Raw genomic sequence first — 10,042 nt, 5'->3', positions numbered from 1 at the left:
ACACTTTTTAATAAAACACCCAAAAGTCATTGAAAGTAATCATTAATTTTACATGCGAAGAACGTTGTCTGGGTTCCATACAACTTAGGCTACATGCATGCATCCATGTTATTTTGGGACAATTTGGTTGTAAGAAACTCATATTTCTGATATAAAAAAATTTGACCCGAGGACAACCCAAGGGTTAACCTAGGAAACAGATGTGTAGGTCACGTAGCGGTGGCCACGTGTCGGCCAGCTTTACAGCTGGATATTATAAAAGCGCCACACCTCAAGGTGTTAATCGGTTTGCTGCCGCCCACGCGCCAGAGGTGACAGGCTCGTGCACGAAAACAGCTTTTGGGGGGAGTGTTATTATTGCGCATGTGTGTGGTGTCAGGACTCAGGTAGACTATTTGTAGCCCCAATTCAATACAGGCTATAAACCATTTTTATGTAAACGTATGTTCCCGTGCCGCCCTCTGTGTCTGATAATTAAACACTTCAAATCTACAAATGTAGACCCATTGTACAAATAATAAAGATTTTGTTTTGCAGAAATGTAGCTTAGTCATTTACATTAGATGCCTTATTTGCATAGGACAGCTTAGACTTGAAAGGGGAGAGAGAGGGGGGGAAAGACATTAAGCAAAGGGCCGCAGCTTGGAGTCGAACCCGCAGCCGCTACGTCGAGGAGTAAAGTGGAGTTAAACTCTATATATGGACGCCTGCTCTACCAGGTGAGCTAGCCAGACGCGCGATACCAGAGTGTTTAATGAATTAAAAACATGATATCCAGACCCTGCGTGTGTTGGCTGGATAAATAGACGTTAAATAAAGATACAACGATGGGAGCTTGTAAGCTAGATGGATCAATTCTTTAATAGAGCTATTTAAAAAAAAATGTAGCCTATAGGTGCATAAAACAATTGAATATCGTAGTTTACAAAACTTCAGCTGGTCAATGAGCAAAGGTATATTAATATGGACTACTTTCAACCATAAAAGTTAAGTCATACCTCTAATATTGACTGTTGATTTGTGTTTATCCTACGGTCTACTTTATTCCCTTATAATGCCCATATTTAATGCCGTCTTTTTTTAAAACATCATCCTTGCACTGCTATAGTTTTTTATATTACTATGTCTACACTCTTGCTAGCCTATAGGAGGAGGACACATAACCCTATAGTTTTGATATTACTATGTCTACATTATTCTCTTATTTTGTCCATATTTAATGCTGGTCTCTAGACTTTATCCTTAAACTATTGGACTTATTTGCACTACTACCATGACACACACACTCATACTCATAGAGCACCTTACCATGCTTACTGAATCACAGGGTAAAGTATCTATCTATCTATCTATCTATCTATCTATCTATCAGCGGTTTGCCCTGACCGGGGCATTAACTTTTTAGAAAGTTTTGGCTCTTAGAGGGCTTTGTATTCGATTATTCATGTTGCCTTAATCCTCCGCTGGTGGTACACGGCAGGGGAAAGCACATTCATTAATGTGAACAATGCTGCGCTGCTGCTCTGAGCTGTGGGTTGGGTCAGTGACTGGACAACATCTGCTCTGGTGGTCACCAGCCTGCCCCAGTAATTAAAGCAAATGTTCAACAGAAACAAGCACACAGCAAGCCTGTTCTTTGTTATTCAGCAGTCAGAGAGAACCTCTGCTCACACAATTAAAACTAAAGGAAAAGATATGACCTTTCATGACAAACAGGTTTATTAGTAACACGGGAAGAGTCACTGTAATAACAAATAAATGACAAGATACAAGCAGAATTTACTCAGCCTTATGTTGAAAGTTTACATCATGTCATGACTAACCCTTTATCTTTATATATATATATATATATATGCGTGTGCGTGTGTGTGTGTGTGTGTGTGTGTGTGTGTGTGTGTGTGTGTGTGTGTGTGTGTGAGCATGAAGCTGGATCCCTTGGTCAGACTTTGCCGACAGCCAGGCCCTGAGCTCTCTGAAACTCCTGCTGTAAACTGGACAAGACTTCTCGATGCTGTTCAGATTTCTTCTCCATGTCTTTCAGGACCGTTTCGTACCTTTGACTGCAACAGGACAAAAAAAAAAAAAAAAAAAAAAAGGTTAAACACCACATGAAACACATTTGGCCATATTTATACACTGAATGCATTAACACAGGAAATGTTGCTCACCCTTCTGTATAAAACAATTCTTTTCCACTCCATGGTAGAGTGATTTTGGGTAATGACATCTGGACTATATCTATCCCACGCCAATATAGGGGAGTAGGCAACGGGAATTACAAAAACACTTTGATAAAACATAATAAAGTTAAATGGCACCAAAAACTACAGCCAGAGTGATCATAAAGTTAAAAGGACAATTCCTATAGAAATAGCGATTTACCCTCTGCCCCGAAAGCTAGCGTTAGCAGCTAACTACCGGTTTGCTGTATCTTGTTTCAAACAAGAGACACATTATAGCATGAAAACAGATCCCAGAGAACGGTCGACTCGGTACACATGTGTGTTCATTTTGCACCGGAATTGTCCTTTAATACAACACCACTCTGATATAATACTAGGGCTGGGTATCATTACAAATGTTTTCAATACCAGTACCGTGACTTTGATACCGGCTCCTAAAGGATTTTCGATACCAATTTTATAAAAAAAAAAACAACATTACACACAACAGCACAATATATTTTAATTTATGTTTCAGCTCCGACTATGTGAGTTTGTCTCTGTGTAACGTAGTTTTTCCTGCCTGTCTCTGCGACGTGTAGTGTTAGACAGCCAATCACAGACATTATTCGATCTTGGTAGAAGCATGTTGCATGCTTATTGGCTCACTGACTCTGATAAGATTTACTCCTTAGGTATTGAATGATGAGGCATTTTTCGATACTCAATACTTTGGAGGCAATTCAGTCGGTGCCTAAAAAGTATTGAAAATCGGTACTACATAATACACACAAAAAGATGGACTCACGGTGCTCCTGCAATCACAGGGACAGAGGAAAGACTGTGACAAAGGATGTTGTAGATTATTGTCCATCCACCAAACTCCTTACTGACCTCTACATGTGAGAGAGCATAACACATGCACCGATATCCACATGGAGCTATTTCTTAGTTAGGTGCCTAGTTGTGTGAAGAATGTCCAGCGAGAGCCACCATTGGTGACTATTAAGACAGCAAGCAAGGTGTGATATAATTTTTTAAATGTCATGACGTTATCTTACAGAAGGAGTTGTTTTATATCGACTGAAATTCAAGAGAATAAGACATCACATTTTATGTTTCCCCTATAATAATTTACAAGCCTGGCGGACGGATTCAGTGTTTTAAGTTGAGCGAGAATATGCGGCTCAAACAGACCATGAAATTAGCTGGAAGTGATGTTTCGTAGCGTTTTGTTGTGGAGCGAGCACTGCGCCGGACTCCATTTTAAAACAAAGCCTTTTAAATGCTACAATGCTTGTAAGAAAATAACAGGTGGAGCAGGTGAGCAAGCTTTAAAAGTCATATAAGACATATTTAACAGAATTTGGTCAACCTAGGGGAAACACTGGTTTCTGTGTGACATTATTTTAGGGAAGGAATTTCTTTCTTAAAATCATTGATATTGTACAATAAATGCAGTGATATCTACCCATAATAGTAATGACGCTGACAACTATGTTGACACTTACTGAAGTCACAGCCAATAAAGTGTAATTGTCAAGTTAAGTGCTGCAAGACTTTGCTTTATCACATGATGGACGACTGGCAAAAAGTCTATCAGGTTATTGGTGAACATATCAACATAAATTCAATGTCCCTTTCAAAGCTACAGTTGGTAACTTTTATAAGTTTTTGTCATATTTGCTGAAACTAGCAATAGAAAGTAGCAGATGAGACAGATAATCTGTGAAAAAAAATGATGTTCTTCTGCCTCCCTCTAGTGCTCCTAGTAGCATTTGCAAGTTTCCACCACGCCTGAAGGAAAACAACCAATCAGAGCCAAGGGGTCTCTAATGCAGTCAATGACACTGATCAAACCTTACAAACAAGGCAGCGCTGATCAAATATCAATCAAGACATAATCTTTGTAATTTTACAGCTATACAGTAGTCTAAAATGTGTTTCTGAAAACATTTGAGGGGGAGAAATAGGCAATGCAGTAACAGGATCTTGATTCATAACTGTTCAGCGCTGCCTTGTTTGATCAGAGTTCCCGACCCAAGCAGTCCTATCGTCACTGCGTTAGAGTCTCCTCGGCTCTGATTGGTTGTTTTCATTATGCCATTAGGAGCACCAGGAGGAGGCTGAGGAATGGGATTTCTTCCACAGATTATCTGTCTCATGTAGCACTCTCAGGACATTGTGACAGTTCGAGCACATATGACAATTTTGTCCTTTTTTATAAAAGTCACCAACTGAACATTTAATGCCCTGTAACGGGGAAAGGGAACATGCACAGGATGGTGGTGACCATACTCCAGTTTAGGCAAAAGAAAGTCGCATTTCTTGGCCACATTTGCAGGAGCCTTTAAAACAGGACATGTCTGGTTGGGCTGTAATTATGTATTCAATCTAGAAATGTGGACTTCGGAAGACCCAGCCCTGGAACTGGGACACAACGTCTGAGGCGGTATTGAGCAGGGGTGCATCAATCGTAGGTTAAGTGCGTAGTGCATGTTTGCATTTTTCACAACACACTTTCCTACTTACCTGTTGATTATAGCTGCCTGCCAAAGTATGAAAAAATAATGCCATTTGATGTTCCAGTTGTTATGGGTCAGTTAAGACTAATACAGTACCGTCAAACCAGATATTCATAATGAATTTCACCTTCAAGGATTGATAAATTGCAGCTCAATGCAATTTCTGATTCAATCAGATGTGATGTGGTGAACCCTAGTTACAATGTATTACAGAGAAAGTCTTTCCTCTTCTCCACCAATATTACCATAGCATGTGGACTTTGTCCACACTCAGAATAAGGTATCTGAGTAATGATCATAATTGAACCCCATCAACTGAAACCACACTGGATTTATGGAATATGGACTTATATACTACTGCTCTGGTCAAACCTATGCAGGATGTAGGACTACTAGCATGCCCACTATATAATGGACTACAGCTTTAGTGACTCACATCTCTCCATTGATGTACTCCAGCCTTTTTGTGACTGTGGCTTTGGCCTCATCCAGGTCTTGCTTCACTAATACTGGGCCGATAAGCTTATACACAGTGTTCGTGCTGCCCAGCAGATCAAGCTCCTGGAAAGACAGAGAGAGAGAGAGAGAGAGATCGGTTATTTAATACTGCAAACTTCAATATACCACATGAACGGGGTTACAGCACTGAGAAAAATAAGCTTTTTAAAAGAAAATGAGCTGTTAGATACCTCTTTGACAATGTTGTTCTCTGTCAGCTGCGTCTCCAGCTTCTGTCTGGCTGACATGCTCTTGCTAACATCTAAACAACAGACAGTATTAAATGAGTGGGGGGTATTCGTCTACTTTTTATGTGACGGCAGTATTGTTACAACCATAAATGATAGTCTAACCGTACAGGGAATATCGAACGACTTAAATGAATGTATAGCTAGCTGTCCTGATATGGTCAGTTAGCTAGCTCGCCACAACATGGCACGATATGAGAAACCATGCAATGCTAGCTGGCACCTACCTTTCTGCATCTGTGTATATTTTTCTACTTCCGCTTTCAATTTCTTTTGAATGGCCTCTGCCATATTTGTGTTTGGTCTAAAAAAGTACGATAGACTGCGTAAATATATCAAATAGATAATGTTAAGTAGCTAAATATGGTATAAAATGAAAGCTCTGCGTTAGCTAACAGGAAAGGGCAGGGGCCAGAGCGGATGTTGCCGAATTCCGATTCCTTCAAAGTAAAAGCTCTCACTACTTCAGGGTATCGGAGAGTCTTTGGTTGTATTCATGACAAATACATTACCACAAATAAACATCACAAAACAAAAAAAGAACATTAAAACCACCCGAAATTGTATTTAACATAGTTTAAATGTGGTCTCTCGTCGATTTCATCTGGCTATGATGTTTTTTGACCCTGTCATGGTTGGGGGCTATTTACGACACTGTTTTACGACACTGCACACAGTTCGTCATCGCTCTGGAACAAGATGGCCTCGTCGTTTTGGAAAGGTGTTGTCGGCGTCGGACTTTTTGCCTTAGCTCATGCAGCTTTCTCTGCAGCACAGCGTAAGTTTTAGTGCGGGGAGTGAAAACACGGGTTTCCGTATCTTTGAGTAGTTCAGGAGGGCTCCGTTGTCCCCGGTAGGGTGATAAACAGCAGGTCGGGCCTTTCGGTCCATCAGCTAGCTAGCTAGCTAAGTAGACGCTAGCGCAGCTTAGCAGCGCAGCTCGTTCCCAACCATTCACCACCGCCATCTGCACTCAATATTAAAATATCCCCGCTAGTGACATACAACGTTAAGTTTGACTGTCATGGTGCTAAATATTAATAAGGGTCTCTTGCTTTATAATCCACTGCTTAGCGTCCTCTGCCACTGTGTCATGGTGTTCATGTGAAGCACTGTGTGACTTTGACTGTAAAAGGTGCTATATCAAAATATAGGGTATTATATTATTAAAATATATTTCTCCCATCAGATCGATCGTACATGCGACTCACAGAGAAGGAAAACGAGACACTACCGATTGATGTGAGTGGTTTTCATTCCGTCATCTTTAAATCTCCGCCTGCCTTTCGCAACCAGCCCCAAATGTGTGTCTATGCAATTTTTTTTTTTTGTTGTTGATCATTTTCATTATGCTTTTATTTTTGCAGATTGTATTACAGACCTTATTATCGTTTGTGATGACCTGTTATGGTATTGTTCACATTGCTGGAGAGTTCAAAGACATGGACGCCTCCTCAGAGCTCAAAAACAAGTAAGTGGAGTTGCAGCACCTTTCTCCCTTGATAGTCGGATTGTTTGTGTCCTCTGCCACATGGGAAGCATGCTGCATTTATAGGAACTCTACTTTGAAGCAATAACCAGAGACGCACGCTGAACCTAGACAAGAAATAATAAACTGAGTCCGTTGAAGAAACATTCCAACATTACAGGAGAACAACAAGGCATCTACAAAGATTGCACTTTTTTGTCTTTAAAGTAGGGCTGCTCCCTCTTAGTGGATTAGTCGACTAATTGGTCGTTTTGATCTTAGTCAACTTAGATTTTATTTAGTCCACTAGTCATGTTTGATGCTTTTTTTCATGCTGAATGACTTATTTCCAAGAAACTTACGAGCACATCTCTGATAAACACAAGAATTAAAGTGGTGCTTTAACATGACTCTTTGCAGAGAAACTCAGATTTACAGATCTGTCAATTTAAATCAACTAATCGATTAGTCGATACAATTGAATGGGTGTTAGTCGACTAAGAATTTCTTCGATCGAGCACAGCCCTACTTTAAAGACCAAATGGTTTAAATATCAAGTCTCAAATTTCATCACCATTTTCTATCAACAGAAATCATACACATTAACAGTTTTGTTTTAAGTAGGTCCCTCTCCCATGCCAAATCATGGAGTTCTAAGGAACAAGACCGTTGAGCAAAATCTTTTTATTTTGGCTCCCTAAAGCTATTTTATGTGCAGTATGAGATTAATAACGGCATCACTACATGGTGTGATGGTAATTTAGGCTCGTCTGTCTGCCCATCATCAGTCTTAATTGTAGATATGTTGCTAGGAAAGGAAAAAGTGCTTTTTATTCTATGAAATATCAGGAATTGGTGATAAATGTCCATCACAAATCCCAGGAGTCCAGGGCAGTGTTTTTATAAATGACTTGCCTCGTCCAACAAACGGTCCAAAGACGTTTTCAATATACAATTCTACCCAACAAAGGAAAGCAGCATATTCCCACACTTGAGAAGCTGGAACCAGAACATGTTTGACAGTTTTGCTTTATTGTCAAAACCGATTTTAATGGACTAAGTGTTTTAGCACTGGCTAATCTACAACATTTCGCTAATGTTCTGTCTAAAACGGTGCTTAATTATTTATGTTGGTGCAAGTGCCTGAACTTTAAACTGTTGGATGCCAGACTCCCTTGCTTTTTCATATCCTCATTTTCCACCAGAAGCATAGGTAGTAAAAGTGCCTCATGCACACTTGGCTGTGTAGGTTATTACAGTATGATTATGGCAGTTTTGTTTTTGAGTTGGTGTGTGCGTCAGGGTTTTGATTCCAAAAGATTTAATGTCTTTGCTCACTGCTCTAAATTAGACTTTTTAAATTGCATCACAGTGGGCAGAGACATGACATCTGCCGTTTGTTAGAGGAGTCCCATGTGACATCAACATTACAGCGCCAAGCAATAAACTATTTGTACATAACTTTATTTACTTTTTGTTTTTTTCCCCCAGAACATTTGATACACTGAGGAACCACCCATCCTTTTACCTTTTCAACCACCGGGGTCGGGTGCTATTCCGCTCGCCGGAGGAGGAGCCCTCCTCTGTACGCAACCAGCAAGCTCTTCCCAACCCCATACGGCTACGCAAGCTGGAGCATTTGCACTGAGACTGGCCTTTCTTGCCTGTAACGTCATCAACGTCACATAAGATTTTGTTTTTTGTTAGACAGAGGAGGCAAAGTGAGAATTCACCTTCCTCTACTTTTTAATTTGTATTTGTACATATACTAATATGCTGTCCAAACATGCATCGCTTTCCATAAAAGTGGTCACCACCATATTCACACTGACTGTGCCAACCCTTCAATTTTTCAAGCTGATTTGTTTGTATATTTTTGCTTTTGAGTCTTAAGATACAGAGACATCTGCCCCTCTTGTCCCCTCTCAACTCACTTGGGATATTGCTGTCCTTTGTATATCCTTTGTATAGGGGCATAAAAATGCCTGTTTTTGTTACTGTTACATTTCAACCACAGCAACTGTCTGGGCAACATTTTATGACTTGAAATGAGTTTTGTATGAACTGAGGACCTTTTCTTTGATGATTTCCTGGAAGCATAAAGGCTAATCTGTAACATCCTGTATGCATTAAAGAGGTTTGCTTTATGCCACAGGAAATTAACTCAAGGTGAGACGTGAGAGCTGGAAACGATAGACAGCCGTTCCACTGATACTGTGAACACTGAGGCGAAATAGAAAGTTATGGTACATTCATTGGGGTGAAGTTTGTTTTTCCTTCATTTTACATTTTGTTAACAGATGTTTTTAATTTAATAAAAGGCATACTGATTTTACAAGGTGTCAGAATCTCATTTTTGTTGTTGTTGCCATATATCATATTCCGAGGCTGGAATATTGCTTTTGGTAGACAAAAGGGATCAAATCTTCTGCAAGCTGTAGGGGCTGTTAAAAGATGTAAAATGGGAAGGCATCACTACTATGCTGTCTTGGCATCCTGCTGAATTGGAGACAAATGCTAATTGTATCACAGATAAGTCTGCGGGAGAGGAAGTTAACGTAGTAATGACAATGCAGACATGCCTGTGACATTGTTGCTGGACTGCTGCATAACCCAATGTTCCACCTGATCAGTTGTTGATGTTGGCCTCTAGGTGGCAGTGGAAGCTGAGCTTTTAGTCTGATTTGTCAAGGAAACTAGCTTAGAAATCTAGACGCACCCTAGTGCCAGCAAATGTAATTTGCAGCCAGGGTCTTCTTGATGTGGGTCTGGCTTGTCAGGCTACAAGGAAGCTGCACCAAATCAAGATGTTCACCTCCGCAGCACAAAGGGTTGTATGTCCATCTCTCTTCACACTTGAGGTGAGGTTAGTTCCAGAGAAAAACCGTGTAGGCTGTTTCTGTTGGATGGATTGATCCATCTGATGAAATGCATGTATATCACTGCTGAAAATGTTGACTTAATTTAAGGGAACTTTTCTATATATATTTTTAATATGGTGGTAAATGCTGTGGAAACCCCTTTTTTCTTTTTGTTGTCGGAAAGGTCCCCCAAACAGTACCCCTCTAAGGGTCCCAAGATGATTAACAATGTACATTTTGTCGCACAAAATGTTATTTTTTTTACTTTGTTTTGCTATTT

The 10,042-nt window shown here is 40.1% G+C and overlaps 2 protein-coding genes across 2 annotated transcripts; one reads left to right on the top strand and one right to left on the bottom strand.

The window, feature by feature from the left end:
• Positions 1 to 1,696: 1,696 nt before the first annotated feature.
• pfdn6 (prefoldin subunit 6) lies at positions 1,697 to 6,001 on the bottom strand. The gene is made up of 4 exons (XM_028589891.1): positions 5,661 to 6,001; positions 5,377 to 5,447; positions 5,124 to 5,248; positions 1,697 to 2,060 (listed from the first exon to the last, which is right to left on the bottom strand). The coding sequence occupies exons 1-4, from the start codon at positions 5,722 to 5,724 to the stop codon at positions 1,940 to 1,942; spliced, it is 381 nt and encodes a 126-aa protein (XP_028445692.1). The 5' UTR covers positions 5,725 to 6,001; the 3' UTR covers positions 1,697 to 1,939.
• Positions 6,002 to 6,084: 83 nt separating this feature from the next.
• On the top strand, positions 6,085 to 9,239 carry mmgt1 (membrane magnesium transporter 1). The gene is made up of 4 exons (XM_028589890.1): positions 6,085 to 6,211; positions 6,623 to 6,675; positions 6,801 to 6,904; positions 8,393 to 9,239. Exons 1-4 carry the CDS (start codon positions 6,133 to 6,135, stop codon positions 8,547 to 8,549), a joined length of 393 nt encoding a protein of 130 aa, XP_028445691.1. The 5' UTR covers positions 6,085 to 6,132; the 3' UTR covers positions 8,550 to 9,239.
• The last annotated feature ends 803 nt before the right edge of the window (positions 9,240 to 10,042 follow it).

Source organism: Perca flavescens, chromosome 10, assembly GCF_004354835.1.
Source record: "Perca flavescens isolate YP-PL-M2 chromosome 10, PFLA_1.0, whole genome shotgun sequence".
NCBI classification, from domain to species: domain Eukaryota; kingdom Metazoa; phylum Chordata; class Actinopteri; order Perciformes; family Percidae; genus Perca; species Perca flavescens.
This window is presented reverse-complemented; position numbering and strand designations above follow the sequence as displayed.

Coding starts and splice junctions, on each gene's coding strand:
- pfdn6 (XM_028589891.1), bottom strand. CDS start 5,724: ATGGCAGAGGCCATTCAAAAGAAATTGAAAGCGGAAGTAGAAAAATAT. Junction 5,249..5,376: donor AGAACAACATTGTCAAAGAG/GTATCTAACAGC, acceptor CTGTCTTTCCAG/GAGCTTGATCTGCTGGGCAG. Junction 2,061..5,123: donor GAGTACATCAATGGAGAGAT/GTGAGTCACTAA, acceptor GTCCTGTTGCAG/TCAAAGGTACGAAACGGTCC.
- mmgt1 (XM_028589890.1), top strand. CDS start 6,133: ATGGCCTCGTCGTTTTGGAAAGGTGTTGTCGGCGTCGGACTTTTTGCC. Junction 6,212..6,622: donor AGCTTTCTCTGCAGCACAGC/GTAAGTTTTAGT, acceptor TTCTCCCATCAG/ATCGATCGTACATGCGACTC. Junction 6,905..8,392: donor TCCTCAGAGCTCAAAAACAA/GTAAGTGGAGTT, acceptor TTTTTCCCCCAG/AACATTTGATACACTGAGGA.